Source organism: Vanessa tameamea, chromosome 24 (assembly GCF_037043105.1).
Source record: "Vanessa tameamea isolate UH-Manoa-2023 chromosome 24, ilVanTame1 primary haplotype, whole genome shotgun sequence".
Classification (NCBI taxonomy): domain Eukaryota; kingdom Metazoa; phylum Arthropoda; class Insecta; order Lepidoptera; family Nymphalidae; genus Vanessa; species Vanessa tameamea.
Window position 1 is genome coordinate 8,846,911 of NC_087332.1, and position 17,927 is coordinate 8,864,837.

At 34.3% G+C, this 17,927-nt stretch overlaps 1 protein-coding gene across 2 annotated transcripts in view; it reads left to right on the forward strand.

Moving 5' to 3' along the window:
* LOC113399577 (aminopeptidase N-like) overlaps nt 1–17,927 on the forward strand; it is a 46,953-nt gene that overhangs the window by 16,928 nt on the left and 12,098 nt on the right. Inside the window, exons 1-2 of one of the 2 annotated variants that reach the window (XM_026638731.2) lie at nt 1,863–2,018; nt 3,221–3,387. In XM_026638731.2, coding sequence (XP_026494516.2) covers nt 3,229–3,387 — 159 coding nt within the window. In that variant the 5' untranslated portion in view covers nt 1,863–2,018; nt 3,221–3,228. Of the gene's footprint in view, nt 1–1,862; nt 2,019–3,220; nt 3,388–17,927 lie in introns of those variants that run through there. The other variant, XM_064218825.1, reaches the window with a different exon arrangement.

The following is a 17,927-nucleotide window of genomic DNA, read 5'->3' on the forward strand; positions in this document are numbered from 1 at the left end:
AACACACACACACACACACACAGTCATACCACCTCTGGACCCGTTAGTATAACTTATATTATGTGCGCAACTGAATTCTCAATATAAATAAATATATATAAATATTGGACAACATCACATACATTACTCTGATCCCAATGTAAGTAGCTAAAGCACTAATGAACTTTTTCTACATCGACTCGGCCGGGAATCGAACCTAACCTAATAACCTCGGAGTGGCGTACCCATGAAAGCCGGTGTACACACTACTCGACCACGGAGGTCGTCAAAACTAAACTATTATTATTGATCATGAGAACTACCTCATGCAAACACATCCCCCGATTAAGATAAGAAATGAAGCCTTAGTAATATTAATTAGCTATCGATCCTGTTTCTAATTAATATTCACATAATCGTTTGAAGAACGAAGTTATTGAAGTGCGATGCGGGGTCCGTATCGTAATTATTGTATTAACATAATAAAGTCGCATAACTAGGTTAGAATTGGTGATTTAAAATTCTATCGTATAGAGTATTTTTACACTGGTAATTGTATTTAAGTATCATTAGACTGGTTGTCGCTCGCAGCTTTGCTCTCTTTTAGGGCGTTGGTGTTGGTTGGTAGGTTTTGGAGGCCCGCATAGGCGGACCGACCGTCAGCGTGTCACGGTAGCGTGCGAAAGCGATCCCGTGGCGCCCGCCGAAAGACGGAGACGGTACCGCTGGTTTATTAGTGGGTATTCTGGTGTACCGGGGCGCACTCGGCGTCCAGGGCACTGCCGGGTCTCACATACCCCCCCCACTTCCATCCACGTGGGGGAAGAGCGTAACGCGTTTTTCCAGCGAGAAAAAAAAATGGTTGGTAGGTGTTAGGCAAAGAAAGCCTATGTCCTTCGCATTTAAAATATTAGTATAGATACAGTTTGAATGTCAGAAAAATATGAAATATCGTAACATTGTTTTAAGCACTATGTACTTAGCAAAATCAAAATATATTTTTTAAGTCTGATTTGTTTTAACTACGAATCTCTACATAGTATAAAACAAAGTCGCTTCCCGCCGTCTGAACGCTATATTTTACTCTACGCAACGGATTTAAATGGAGTTTTCATCAATAAACAGAGTGATTCAAGAAGAAGTTTTTTTCGTACAATACGTGCATGTTATAGCAGAAAAAAGACGATTTTTTATCATTCTTCTTCTGTCTAATAGTTGTATATATAGACCCTTACTGTACACGTTTGAAGCCGGGACGGGATGCTAGTTAGGCAATATAAACTCTTTACCAACCATAACTTGAGAAGCCAAATAACTATAAAAATAACGTTCGACAGCAAATTGCCAGTCTATGGCTTGATTAATCTATTATATTCACTATGGATTTGCGAAAAATGACTTTGAACGTCGACGAAACTGTTATCGGAATTTTGAAAGTAAAATTAAAGTGGAAATAAGTTGTTAAGTGCAATAGTGTGGTATTATAAACAAAGATATATTAATCATAAACTCTTAATGGTGTACAATAAAGCTGAGTTATTAGCAAATCGCATGAAATACGTAAATCTAAGGTTTGTTTATCTTTTTTCCTTCTACTATTGGAAGAGGCTATTCAGATGATTATTATTACAGAGTACTCTGTCATACACTAACAGCCTACTATCGTACTGCTAAATAAAACTACTATGCTCTACGTGTAACCAAAAAATCCTTCGCTAAGTGTAATCTTACATTAACCCCCCCACAAGATGTGCCCTGGAGGATATTTAAAAAAATCTCATATACCATATAAGGGCATCGGTTCTCGTCAGTATACATAAGTAACATAATGTATGTATTTTAAACGTACATAATGTTATGTGATACGACGCGGCCAGTGTGTAACCTCAATTACGGAGAAAAATGCGTTTTAGACGTTAAGTGGTCGCATATATACACACACACTTATCGTTAGACATCAGTCGCTGTTCAACTTTGTCATGTGTGTTTTAATAATTTAATTTTTTTAATACAAAGCGTGTTGGATAAAACGATTTTTGGTGAGTTAATCTTCAAATTCAAATCGGATTCGAGCGGATACTAGCTCTAGTAATGTAGCCTTATACCAGTTTATTTTAGAATTGGATTATCGATTCCTGATATGATCCCCCTATGTAATAGGTAATATAAAAGTTTAGTTTTATCTGGCAAAATGTTTTTTTTTACCTAACTTAATTTTTTTGTCTAGTTCAGGAACAGAACTTTTGATTTATTCCGTATTTATAAGTTTGTTACTCTTAGACTTTGTATTCTTCTGGGCACTTAAAGATAATATTTTTAGTGTTTTATTTAAGTCTAATTACTAGTTGTCATTACTAGTCTTAGTTTTATTCTATGGTATTCTTATATGTCGAATATTAATCATTTTTTTTTAATCGAGTGTGACTTAGTTGAATGGTCCGTGTACTTGTGTAAGCGCGTGTGGAATCCGGTTAATTAAATTAAGTTATATCAGTTAATTAATTAATTAAATAACTTAAATTAGTTCAGCTCGCGACTTAGTTACAAAAAAAAAAAAATAGTCCGGGTACTTATGTAAGCGCGTGCGAAATTCAATTAATTAAAGTTATTTAGTTCAGCTTGTGATTTAATTACAAATAAAAAACCTTAATATATTTTATTTCGATTTATTTTTTCATTGAGTTAAAAAAAGACTATCGCTATGTTCACAGTCTAAACGAAATAAAATGGCTTACGGCTGGAGTACGATATACTATGGAAGACATTTAAACGACGTAGTTAAACAGTTGTCAACCGCGGTCCTTTAAATCGTTGTATTTAAATGTTAAGCATACAAATATGATCATCCTTAGGGTTCAAGCTTGCTTCATAGCAAAAATTAAAAGATCAATCAAAATATACTTTATACAAGTAGGCTTTTACAAGCACTTTTGTATCGTCATTTAACAAGCAATATTAAGTGAAGCTACCACCGGTACGGAATGTAGATTCTACCCAGATGAACCGGCAAGAAACTCAGTAGTTACTCTTTTTCAACATTTATAAATACAGCCATGTTACAATTATATATGTATGTATGTAATATATCTTGCCTGGAAGTCAACAAGTATTTAAGCTTGGCTCATAGCTTGCTTCATCACAATAGTTGTGTGTGTGTATGTTCAGTTCGAAAGCGCATTTATAATATTAGTATGGATTAATCAACACGCATATAATTAATGAATATTTTCCATTGTTTCAGATAGCACAATGGGGTGGCTCGTAGCTCTTTGCATGCTGGCAGCAGTCCAGCTCAGCTCCCAGTACTTATTACCCGGTGACGTCATACCTTCGCACTACGACGTGCGTCTCGCGTACGACGTCGATTCCAAGTCAAACTTTAGCTTCTTCGGTGTTGTTGATATTCAGGTAAGTGAAACGTAACTTTGGTAGCTTGCTAAGATTCTGGATTTAAGGCCCGAGTTAGGCAAATCAAAGTTGCTGGGTTCTTCGGACGTTAATTCTCAGTAGCCGAAGGGAGTCCGAAAGTGTTGGAAAAGTTACTGGTAGGGTACTTGGGGCTTTGTGCGCGCCTGTCTGGGTTGGTTTTGCCAACTTATCATGTATTCTACCGATCAAAGCCGTCTCAAGCCATGCTGGGGCCCTTGGGCATCCATGAATTTGGGGCCCTTTTGGTAGATATTTACTACCTTGTGCAAATAATTTGCTTTAAGTATAGTTTCAAATAAACGGTGCGGTAATATTCGTAGATTCGTAGCAATCTGATTGGTTGTACAATCTTATGGCTATAGTATATATATATATGTATTTCTGTCATCAAGAGCACGTCTATAACTTTCTACTTTTAATATCGACTATTGTCACGAGCCTTTTGATAAATATGTTAGTTATTTCTTACACATAAATTTTCGAAATTGCCATATTTGTAAGATTTAAAAACAAATCAACAACAGTCAACGTGTGCAAGAAATTGTTGGTTCTTCGGGGCTCTCTCAGGATGGGGCCCTGGGCACTTGTCCCATGTGCTCTATGGTAAAGACGGTGATGCTACCCATAAACAGCAATACGTAAAATAGTTGTGTTCCGGTATGCAAAGTGAGAGCCAATGAAACTACAGGAACAAGCGACAAACATCTTAGTTCAAGGATGGTGCTGTATTGGCGAAAACAATGCTCGAAATTTTAAGCAATTTTTAATTTACGGCGCCAATTTATCGCAGTCGAATCGAAACGTAATCGTTGTCGTTTAGTCGTTTTCCTATTGATGATAATAACTACTAGTGGGTCTCCCGCGAAACTTCGCGTTTATTTAAACGATTTTTAAGGAATTTCGAAACCTATGACAGGTTTTGTTTTGATTTAATTTCATTTTAAACTGCAAGTCGCTCATCTACATTTCGCAATCGCGAATACATTAATTCAATTAGAATCGGAATTTGTCGAAAACAATTTACCGTAATTTTGTTTACGTTTTTCATTTTTTTCTTATACATCCATTTGCTACGAATCTCGCATATACTTAATCCGGCACTGATTAGATCAACGAGGCAGTCCTTATAGTACTACCATAACGATTCAGTTCCGTTGAAGTTGGATCATCAGACAATCGTAATCGATTCGTAACCGTTATAAATTAGCAGTTGAATTAACCCCTGAAATGGTTATAATCAGTTGCAAGATTTAACTCACTCACTTACTTACAACTAAGTTGAATAAATCTAGTTCATCCGACCGATGATCTAGCTTTGTAGGCGAACTATAATTTATTTGATATCGCCAACAACGACCTCGAAATCGTTCGTGTTTTTGTGCGATTAGTTTTCTATATTATTTTGTTTTTTTTTTGTCTGCCAACGTTTGGTGTTACAAATGTCTAAATTCCGAACAAATTAAATTTATCACAGTACGCATAGTTTATGATTAATCACTTTAAAGCAAACAAGAAATGAACTAATTAAAATGTGACTTAATTTATTAAGGACTAGCGACCCGCCCCGGTTTTGCATCGTTTCAATTTGTTAATACAGATATTGATATCATATAAATATAATTCATACCGTATACCACTCGGGAACAATGTAGCCTTTTACTAAAGAAAATCTATCTAATCGAATCATTAATTCCGGAGGTTGTCCCCTACGTACAAATAAACCCTCTTTTAATTTGAGTATATATATATATTTTTTTATGGCATTGGTTGGCGGACGGGCATATGGGCCAACTGATGGTAAGTAGTCACCACCTCCCATAGACAAAGGCGTTGTAAGAAATATTAACCATTCCTTACATCACCTATGCGCCACCAACCTTGGGAACTAAGATGTAATGTCCCTTGTGCCTGTAATTACACTGGCTCACTCACCCTTCTAACCGGAACACAACAATACAGAATACTGTTATTTGGCGGTAGAATATCTGACGAGTGGGTGGTACCTACCCAGACGGGCTTGCACAAAGCCCTACCACCAAGTAAACAGAAATAAAATCAAATGTATCTATCTATAATTGAAATAAAATTAACAAACTCTTGTGTAATTTTAACGTGATATCATAAATGCGAAACTGAGTTTGTTTGTTTGTTACGCTTGTACGTCTTAAATTAACTAATCAAGGGATCATTACCTCTCACAACGAGTACTCAACATCTTACCCTATCGACTGTTGCGTAGAAAGGCATATGTAACACCTAACCCTTTGTACATGCGAGTGACGCTGAAAAATTAAAAAGTAAACAAATACATTATATACCTAACGTAGCACTATGGGCAAAGGCGTCCTTTACTCTTAAGGAGAATGGTTAGAGTTTATGCAAACAGTGACACAATGAATTAATAATTAATTCGACACATGAAAACTTTTGTCCGGATTCGAACACACAATCATCGGTTAAGAAAAACGTGTTAAATTATGAGTTCAGCGAATTTTAAAACTTATTTTTTGTTAATATTTTTAAACAGTGACTCGTGTCGCTTATAATAAAAACAGGTTCTCTCTCCGAAACGTTAGCTGACCACAGTTTGACTCGTAGATTTTTCATTCTAGAAGAACATAATTCCGCTTTAAAACGCTTTCAACCTGACACACTTTTGCGTATAATTGACTGTGTTTTGGACGCAACTGACGTATCGTATGTGAACTAAATTGTACACGTCCTGTTTGTATTGCAAATTTAATACAATCGAAAATATTGTGCCCAAATGTGAGGTCATCGGTGATTAGTCGCGGGTGATGATCTCATTGATTATTAATAATTTATTTTAGATGAACATTACGATATATAAGACTATGTAAATTTTTTGGAACGAAGTGTGCACATACCCCAGAGCTAGGTGGTAGAAATGAAATGAAGAAAAAGCGTAACGGCAGGCATTTCTTCAGACGTTCCCCTCGCTCTCTTTATCTATCTGTCTCTTTTTATTTTGTGTTATTTTTTTAATTCGTGTGAAATAATTAATAATAATTTTATTTACTGTCCTCTAATTATGTTGTATCTCAAACTTTGTTGAATTACATCATCGTGTCTGGTATTTAATACATAATACAGCGAAGGCAATTTCGTTCCAGCCGAGTGACCCACAATGTCTCCCATTTTTGTGATGTCATATCTCTCGATACTCATATGTGGAGAGGTTTATTCATAATGCTTAACTAAATAAACTACTAAAACAATAACATTATATTTATTTGAGACAATACAACACGTTTGGAAGAAGTTTTGGTGTCGGATATTATTATATAAATAGCAGAGTTTCGTATTCAATTTAGACTATTTATTGACAAACCTGAATTTCACGTTATTGTAATCTATAAATCAGAACAAGGATAATAAAGCCTTTTTTATAACACATTGTCAATGACAAAGAAATATTTTTTGTAAGTATTTTAAAGAATATGTTATTTCAAAAGCCTTTTTTTGAAGTGCATCCTTTTCACCTTGGACGTGTATAAAGTAAAATTTCAAATCATATTAATAGCGCAGCGTATCAACGTTTCGTGTGTTAATAAAACCTTTCTGACGACACTACTGAGGTTGCTAATATTTTTTTTAAATTAAATTAATAATTAAAATATACATTCCAATTTTTCAACATTTATATGGACACTAGAATGTATTCCAATGTATGAATCATGATATTTTATCAGGCAGTTTGAAAGCTATGACGCAACGTGCATACGTTGCATGGATCGCTCGTTTCGTTTTAAGTATGTAATTTGCATAACACGACACGCCGAAGTCTAACGTAAACGAAATCGAAATTATCTGAATCTAATAAAGAAATTATTGTTTGTGGAGATTTTAATATAAATTTACTGCAAAATACAACCACAAGTATTAGATTCAGATCATCGTTAGGTTCATATAATCTGGTAAATCTGTTCTTAGAACCAACTAGAATAACAGATTCCACAGCAACTTGCATAGAAATTCAGATCATTGTGGACAACAAGCTTTATTTAATTTCCATGTTAAAAAAATAAGCAATTCCGAAAAAATTATGTTTGTTCCTTTGACCACAAGTCGTATTGAGAAGTTTAGAAGTAATATTATGGCCAATCTCCCACACCTATCTTTTAGTGATAATCCCAATGTTTTGTATAATAATCTATTTAAATTAATTAGAAACAAGTTTAATGCAATATTCACTTCTAAAACAGTTAATACAAAAAACTTTTTAAAATTCAATGATTGGGCTACAATTGGAATTCATAAAAGTAGGCAACGAATGTACGAGCTTTATAATGAAAGGACGTACAATCACAGTGCCACTTTTGCCAACTATGTAAGTAACTATTCAAAATTATTTAGAAAAGTGTTCTTTTTGGCAGTCTTTAACTATAAAACATAGAATTAAGAATGCACTGAATAAATTATAATAATAAAGTCATCAATAGCGAACGGGAAGTTGCTTCAGTTTTTGAACAATTTTTTGCTGACATACCAGTTTCTACAACTAAGTTACTTATTTCTTCTCCAGCAGTTGCCGAATCATTGATGAAAGAAAATGTACGAAAATGCAAATCAAAATTTAATTTTACCCCTGTAAACACCAATGACATAATTTGTACATTTAAGTCATTAGACATTAAGAAAACTGCTGATCTATGGGGTATTTCTGTAAAGGTGATAAATGCAATTATTGATGTGATTGCACCTTATCTTGCAATAATATTCAATGATTGTGTTCAACGTGGTGTATTTCCTGACCTGATGAAACATAGTAAAATCATTCCAATATTTAAATCTGGTAGGTCTTCAGATCCTAACAACTATAGGCCAATCTCAATACTACCACCCCTCAGCAAAATATTTGAAAAAAATATTCTAAATCAATTATTAGCATATTTCAATACATACAATCTGCTTCATAGAAAACAATTTGGATTTACGAGGGGTCGCTCGACTACCGACGCAGGTATCGAACTTATAAGAAATATCTATGAAGCCTGGGAGAGGTCGCAGGATGCCTTAGGGATTTTCTGCGACTTATCCAAAGTCTTTGATTGTGTTCAACATGAAACTCTGGTCAGGAAACTATATCACTATGGAATTAGAAAATGTGCACTCGACCTTCTGACTTGTTATCTTAACAATAGAATTCAGAGGGTTGACGTTAAAGGGACAAGGTCTCCTGGGTTCTCAGTTGGTATGGGGGTCTCACAAGGATCAATTCTTGGACCTTTTCTATTCCTCATATACATAAATGACTTGCCCTTTCTTGTTGGGAACAAACATGATATAGTATTGTTTGCTGATGATACCTCTTTGGTTTTTTAAAATTAATAGGAAACAGGTACAGTATGACGATGTAAACAATGCTATGTCTGATATAGTACACTGGTTTAGCGTAAATAAACTTAGGCTGAATAATAAAAAAACTAAAATTGTAAAATTTAGCACACCAAACATGCAAAATGTAAAACCCGATGTACCGATGACCGATGTACTAATCAATGGGGAATCGATGGATCCAGTTGAAACAACTGAATTTCTTGGCCCTACTCTTGATGCTAAGTTATAGTGGCTCCCCCATATAAACGGATTGGCGGGTAGACTGAGTTCTGCGGCATTTGCGGTTAAAAAAATTAGATTATTTACCGATGTTGATACGGCTCGCCTAGTTTATTTCAGTTACTTTCACAGTATAATGTCCTACGGTATTATGCTTTGGGGTAACGCAGCCGCTATCCATACTATATTTGTGCTGCAGAAGAGCGCTATTCGCGCAATCTATAACTTAGGAGCCAAGGAATCATTAAGGTATAAATTTAAAGAAATTAAGATATTAACTGTTGCTTCTCAATATATATTCTGTAATGTTTTGTATGTACGGAAAAATATTAATGTTTTTATGAGAAAATGTGATTCTCATACCATTGGTACAAGGACCAAACACAATCTTGTTACTCCTGTTACTCGACTGCATAGAGTCAATAACTCTTTTGTGGGGCAATGTATACGCTTCTACAACAGGATCCCAGAAAGCGTTCAAAATGCTTCTGTTGCCAAATTTAAAAAAAATGTTAAAGAACGCTTGTGTGCTAAAGGTTACTATACAATTAGTGAGTTTATGTTTGATAGCACACCTTGGGAATGAAACGATCGCCTCCTGGCTGTTTCTATTCATATACAATTATGTATGTAATTAATTTGACAAAAAAAAAAAAGACCCGCTGAGTTTCTTTCACCGGAACACTCTGACCTGAGAAGAATCTCAGGTCAGAGTGTTCCTTTTTCCGAACCGGTGGTAGTGTTTAATTTGACCATCAATAAGAAAGTGTTCTTCTATGTTGAATAAAAGAATTTGAGTTTGAGTTTAACCGCCTAAATCGCCATGGTTTGAACACTGTAGACTAAACACGTTCATGATCATTACCATCATCAGCCAATCGCAATGCACTGCTCGATATAATCCAAGGCGCTAAAGCTCATTAAATCCGAACGTAATTTATTCGAGCACTCAAAAAAAAAAACAAAATACTCTTTATTGTACACGAATAAATAAATCACATTCAAGAAAGATGCACAAGATGCGGCCTTATAGTTAAAATCGCGATCTTTTCCACGCTTCCTTAAGCTAGGGGAAGAAAACAGAGGTAAAAAAGTATTGGAGTACATAGTATAGACAAACATAATATATAACTAAATTAAAATATTAATATCTTTGAAATAAATTAATGTACAGTAATTAATATATATATACACATGCATATAATATTTATAGCACTCTTGTGTTGCTTTACAAGATATTTGATCTTGTCACCGGTTCCGAGGTAATCATTTTGAAATTAGTTTCGTGTCCCCACACGCAGTCGAAGCCGCGAAGGGGGTGTTTAGGAGACCCTATGTCCTTTTCTACACCTGTATGTGTACGTGTACAGAGACAGTACAGAAAAGATATTTTACGAATGCTACCCGCCTAAATAGGATTTAATAATTCTTTAGTTGTATTTATACGCTTTCACCACAGGATCCTAGAAAACTTTAAAAATTATTCAAATGAAAAATTCGAAATCGTCGTTAAGGAATGTTTGTTTGTATATAAAACTAATGCCTTTGGATTATTGGACCTTGAGAATGAAACCATAGCTTCCAGGTCGATTAAAAAATAAGTAAATAATATCGTGAATACAATTTAAAAAAAAGGTTCCGCTGTGTGTCTTCCGGGGGTTCTTGTTAGATCTGAGATTTATTCTTTCCGGACCGGTAGTAGATTTGGAGTAGGTAAGACGTTAGAGCCGAGATGGCCCAGTGGAAGCCGAGATGGCCCAGTGGTTAGAACGCGTGCATCATAACCTATGATTTCGGGTTCAAACCCAGGCAGGCACCATTTAATTTTCATGTGCTTAATTTATGTTTATAATTCATCTCGTGTTCGGCGGTGAAGGAAAACATCGTGAGTGTGAATATGCTCCAAACCTTCTCCTCAAAGGGAGAGGAGGCCTTTAGCCCAGCAGTGGGAAATTTACAGGCTGCTAATGTAAAAGCTTTAAAGCGTAACAAACAAAAAACAAATTAACTTTCGCATTTACAATATTAGTTTGGACTAAAGATACATATGACCGAATAGGAATCTGTACTTTGTCTTTACGATAAAAATAAATACAGCCGTTAAGTATAATCTAAGATTACAGATTGTTACACAATAGAATAATATATAAATGATTAGTTGTCGCCAATGACTTCGCACGCGTTTTAGGCGTTGATAAGGACAGACAGAGTTACTTAAACATTTATAATATTAGTAGTTATAGAATTCCTTGATTTCAAGAATGGAGATATAAATTTCAATTGCACAAAGCCGAGCCAACAAGTAAATGTGCTTTGAAAGTGCTACTTAAAACACAAATTTCATTTTGATTTTGAGTCACGAAAACAACCTTCATTCAAACTCGCACATACTGTTTATTATTTTTAAAATACTTACTTACTCAGATCGACAATTTTTTAATTAAATAAAGTATTTTAAATAAATTAAATCACTAAATCGATGTACATAAATTAAATTTTAGAGGAACAATGACGCATACATTTTCAATACATGTTACATTATCAATAGAGGCGGGAAAATATTTTTTAAAACTTGTTTTGTAATTGCTCTTACGATTAGTAGAAGCGTTGATGTTTTAATGATCTCGCCTTATTTCATATAATAATTTTTTACTCAGTAGTTTTAAATTTTTTTTTTTTTAAATGTAATACTAGCAATGCCCCAAATGAATGAAGGAATTACTAATATTCCTTTCGTGAAGTTAATCGTAATTTAACTTCAACAAATAACGAAGCAAATAACACCCAGAAAAGCACATAATTGTAACTTATAAGAAATCTAAAAAATCGATTAACTTCTAATTATTTTTTTAAGATTAGTTGCAATGTCCAAGGTTTATTAGGGAATTACTAATGTTCCTGTTTACCCATCCGTTTAAGTTTATCACTTGTGTTAGGAGTGGGGACGACGGTCGCCCAAGGGGTCAGGATCGATCTTGCGACTTTTTACATCGCTTGGCGGCCCGTAAACCATTGCGCTATTGACGCTTAACAATCAATATTTAATTGAGAAATTTAAATTTAAAATCTTCCATAACAAAATTGTATCGCTGTTTTTTACAAAGAGAATGTCTTTAAAATCAAGCCGATACTTCTACATCAGTTTGAATAGAAACTAGAAAGTCTTGTATTTATATAGCAAAAAACCTAATAATTTTCTTTTACAAGTACAATGTTATTACGGACATGTATTTACTCAAATAGACTGAATAAGTAGCTTCGTGACTCGTAAAATGACGAGACAAGAGTACAAAAGCCAAATTATTTGTTGTTTACAACATTTGACATTGAATTTTAGAGAGGTTGAATATTATATAAAATCTATGGTTGTTTGACGACCTCCGTGGTCGAGTAGTGTGTACACCGGTTTTCATGGGTACGCCACTCCGAGGTCTCGGGTTCGATTCCCGGCCGAGTCGATGTAGAAAAAGTTCATTAGTTTTCTATGTTGTCTTGGGTCTGGGTGTTTGTGGTACCGTCGTTACTTCTGATTTTCCATAACACAAGTGCTTTAGCTACTTACATTGGGGTCAGAGTAATGTATGTGATGTTGTCCAATATTTATTATTATTATTATATGGTATTCGTTATGGATATGCAAAAAAAATGACGTTTTGAACGACGACGAAGCTGTTATGGAAACCATACTAGATAAAAATTAAGGTATATTACGCAAGAACTATCAGTAGTGTACAGTATTGCTATTAACAAATCACATGGAATACGTAAATCGAAGGTTTGTTTATCTTTATTCCTTCTTCGATCGGAATAGGGTATAAGATCAATTCACACGCAAAGGCACGCCCTCCTCGTTAAATGAATTCATTATTAGTGAAAAAAAACTTAACAAATAATATCTGTAACCGTTTGTTTTGTCTTTATCTCTTAGTCGGCTCATAAGATTATTTGTATGTTTTTTTTTTCGTTATGAAAACTAAAAGATTTAGTCTGAGCAACATTTTAGCATCAGCATTAGCAGCCTGTAAATTTCCCACTGCTGGGCTAAAGGCCTCCTCCCCCTTTGAGGAGAAGTTTTGGAGCATATTCCACCACGCTGCTCCAATGCGGATTGGCGGAATACACATGTGGCAGATTTTCGTTGAAATTAGACACATGCAGGTTTCCTCACGATGTTTTCCTTCACCGCCGAGCACGAGATGAATTATAAACACAAATTAAGCATATGAAAATTCAGTGGTGCCTGGCTGGGTTTGAATCCGAAATCATCGATTAAGATGCACGCGATCTAATAACATTTTGACTATAATAAATTGCTTTTTTTTTCCTAAAAGGTTTTCTGATGCCTCCCTACTACCTATGAAGATGGCGTTACCGCGTCCAATCTAAACCATCCAGTGTCCCACTAAAAACACCCTAAAAACCACCAAAATCGGACAAGCGGCTTAACATGTGCCACAAACCTTATTGCTGATTTATTGTTTGTCCAAAAATCCACATCAAATCGATGCAAATAAACTCGAACAAAACAATTGAAAATACACCAAATGCAAGGATGTATCAGCAGAGGTTTTGTTATTTAAATTAAAAAAAAAACATAAAAATCAAAACAAGATCTCGGTGAAATTGTAATAATATAACTTCTAAGGCAAGTATAAAGGTCGATCGGCCTGCTTGTTATTCGCGTTGCGCTCGAGGCAACGCTACTGCGAAGGTTTTCTAGCAGACACGTGAACCAGGTGCGTAATTATGTACGTATGTCACTCCTGACTTGCTATTGACCGTCACGTTGATGTTTATCCATATTGATTGCGTATTTGCGAATGTTTAATATATGACTTTAGGTCAACAATCGAGATGACCCACTTAGAACTAGGATCGTGGCTTCAAACTCGGCAAGCAAAAATGATTTCTAATGAGCTTTGTGTTTAGTTGCCTAAATATTGTATATATTTTTATGGCCATCTTTGGGGTAACGCAGACGAAATTAGTACGATTGTTATTCTGAAGAAGAGGGCTATCGTGCCTGGGCATCAAAAGATTCATTCATGACTGTCGCATATATATTTGATAATGTTAAGTAGATTTACAAAAAATAAAACATATTTATACAAACTGTGATATACTGGGTACAGACATAAGTTTGTAAATACAATTACCCGACTGCACGGGGTTAATATTTTTTTTTCTGGATGAAAGCGTTCAAAAATATCCAATTAAAAATTTAAAATAAACATTAAGGAACGTTTGTGTCCTAAAGAATATTATAAAACTAATAAACTTTTAGACGGATGACGTCATTTATATATCGTAAAAACACGTATGTTAAAGTGTAAAGGTTAACATAATATACGTAACCTACATACACAAGAGGATTTAATATTATTACCTATCAGATATATCTTGTTCAGCATTTCCCAGTGGAATTTGTCCGAAATTCCAGGAGACAAGCGTTGACGCGTCGTTTCGTTTTATTTAAAAGGATGTCGCCGTTTATCAAACGTACGTAAAAATACTTATGTAATTATTATGGTACCATCACTTATGAAGAATGGTCACATTTTAGTTGTACTATACGAGGAAATAATTTGTATTTCGCCGATTATATCGATAATATACAAATTATTACCTGAGCTAAAACTAAAGCGTTACATATTTTAATAAATATGTTTCGTACGCTGCATTATACATTTTATTAATTAATTAATTTATTTATTTATTTATTTTTGTTTGCAATCACGTGCAAAATATCAATTGAATAAAAATTTATTATATCTAGTAATAACTACCAGATAGATAATAGATAGAGCTAATTTTTGGTATAGCTTATTTTCCGAAAACTTTGTCATATTTCAACCGATTTAGATAAAATCTCAATGAATTATATACCTAAACCTTTCTCATGAATCACTCCGTAAGAAACATTTCCATAGGTGATATACGTATGAAAAATCCGTGTGGTAATTTTTGAGTTCATTGCGTACGGCTTGAGGACTTTATTTAGTAATATGTAGTGACTTTAAGTGAGTCCATTGTAAGGAATGGTTGATATTTATTTAGCCGTAATTCGTGTAATCGTTTTTTGTCAACCTTAATAACCAATTCATCTGTAATCACATTGTTAACTAATTTATTATTTGAGACACGGCAACTTGACAGCCTATTGAAAATAAATTTAATTAAAATAGTCGTATTAATTACATTATTATGTAAATTTATATAAATAAGAGTTTGGAAATAATAGAAATGCACACCCAATGCACAGACAATAGATTTGAAAGTTTAAATTAAGAAATAATAGTACACGAGGTTGCGTGCGTCACCAGCTACAAAAGTTTGTGCAAAAATTCAGCTCAAACGCTTGAGTGAATCTGGTATGAAATGTATTTCAGAAATGAGATTCAAACATACTTTGAATCTCATTTCTCAGAGATGAATTTACATAAAATATTGTTAATAAATAATTTTATATTATAAATCTATACTAATATTATAAACGCGAAAATAAATGTCTGTCTGTATCTGTCACTGCCAAACCGCTGATACGATTGATGACATAGACTTATCAACCTAATACGCAAAAAAAGCCGCGGGCGGCAACTAGTATGTTATAATTGAATAAGAACCACGTGGTATATATGTATATATATACCTTCAATCGGTGGAAACTTCGCTGGATAATGTGATATTTAAATTGTATTATGTTATCAGATTATATTTTATATCTGTTTGTTTCCCAAATATTAAATAAATAAATAAATAAATATTTAATACAATGTACTTTACATTGTATTAAATACATAATATGCGCATGTAGTTACACATCAATTGTGTTTACTTTATATGCATGTCTTAACTAGATTAATTAGCGATTCAATTAACAGCCTACACTTTTTAATAAGCGGTCTCGTTCAATAAAAGTACACAATTTTTTATAAAATTTTAACCTACACAATATAATAATTTTTATTTTAAAGGGAGTCTAATGATCACCTTATATCAGAATATCTTCCTTTCAGTAAGCAGGTAAGTATTGTATAAATGTATTTCAAGTCGCTGGTTGAATGTCAAATTAAAATTTAGCTGCTCCGTGCGGGGATACACTGTTATTGCTTTTTCGTAATTGCATTCGATTTTAATTTGTACATTAATAATAATAATGATTAATTCACACACCCAAGAAATGAATGCACACAATTTTTTTTGCTTATTAACTAAATCTGGGGCTTTCACGTTATCATCTCTGGTAGTGGACCTCTGACCCCGAAACTAATGTAAATTGTCATATCAGAGTCAGCGATACCTCAACAATTCATTGCACTCTAGATTTATAAATAGGGAACAACTTCAAGTGTTTTAAAAAAAATTACATTTAAAAAAAAAATGAAAAAAAAAGCAAAATAATACACTTAAAAATAGTACGTATGTAAATTAATATAAACAAATAATAAAACTATACACATTAATAGCGTACACCGATTTTTGTCCCAGCGTCCCATTTTTGGGACGAAAGCTGCATATAAAATAATAATACATAAACATAACATAAACAGCCTGTAAATTTCCCACTGCTGGGCTAAGGCCTCCTCTCCCTTTGAGGAGAAGGTATGGAGCATATTCCACCACGCTGCTCCAATGCGGGTTGGTGGAATACACATGTGGCAGAATTTCGTTGAAATTAGACACATGCAGGTTTCCTCACGATGTTTTCCTTCACCGCCGAGCACGAGATGAATTATAAACACAAATTAAGCACATGAAAATGAACCCGAAATCATCGGTTAAGATGCACGCGTTCTAACCACTGGGCCAATCATAAAATAATGGGCAGTCTCATTGCGAAGAGCTCCATTTCTTTCGGAATTTCCTGAAAAATCTTTTGAGTAAACGCGAAGTTTCGCAGGAGACCCACTAGTAATAATAACTATTTATACGATAAATATTCTTCGTTCTTTTTCACCACTGCTATAACGTTCACAATTTTAACATTCACACTTCTACACGTTCGCTTGATGGTATATGGATGGCTCTGTGCAAGCCCGTCTCGGTAGGTACCACCAGATATTCTACCACCAATTAGCAATACTTAGAATTGTTGTGATCCGGTTTGGAGGCTGATTGAGCCAGTGGACAGGTACATGGGACAAAGCATCATAGTTCCCAAGTTTATTGGCATATTGGCAAAATGCCAATGTCTATGGCCTGAGGTGGGTATTTACCATAGAGTGGCATATTTGCTAGTTTATCTTCGTATATCAAATAATAAAGTTATCTCCTGCTCGGTGGAGGAAAACGTCGCAAGGATCCTGTATGAGTCAGAATTGAATACATTAAAAGTTTTTGAGAAAGTCAAACTGTCAGTACACCTTTATTTTTCAACAATTTATTTTTATTTATGGCGACACAGCCAAAAAGTACATTCACCTTGAGAGACAAAAACTTAAATTATTGCATGTTTTACAATAACAAAAGAAAAAGAATATGTTTTTGTCACGTTGTAGTCGATTGTAACGCAAGAGAACGTTATTCGGAGCGAGGTGTGGGCGACACAATGCACCCGAATTCAGGTTATGAATAAACGTATTTAATTTTCTATTTTTTTGAGGTTAACGACCTTGATTGGTGGAAAAGAGTCGTATGTTAAAACAGTGATAATTTTTTATTCGCAGGATATTATTTTAAATGGTCAATAACATACTATTATTTCTAAAATTTAAATCTATATCTGTACTAATATATTACTAACTTGATGTGCCCGTGACTTCGTGCGCGTTTGAATTTAAGTTATTTGCACATGTCCAAATCAGCTATCTGCCAGTGAAAGTCCCGTCAAAATCGGTCGAGCCATTCCAGAGATTAGCCGGAACAAACAGACAAACAAAAATTGTAATGTTATTATGGTATATGTACCGTGTATATATATACATTTACTAAAAAACTGT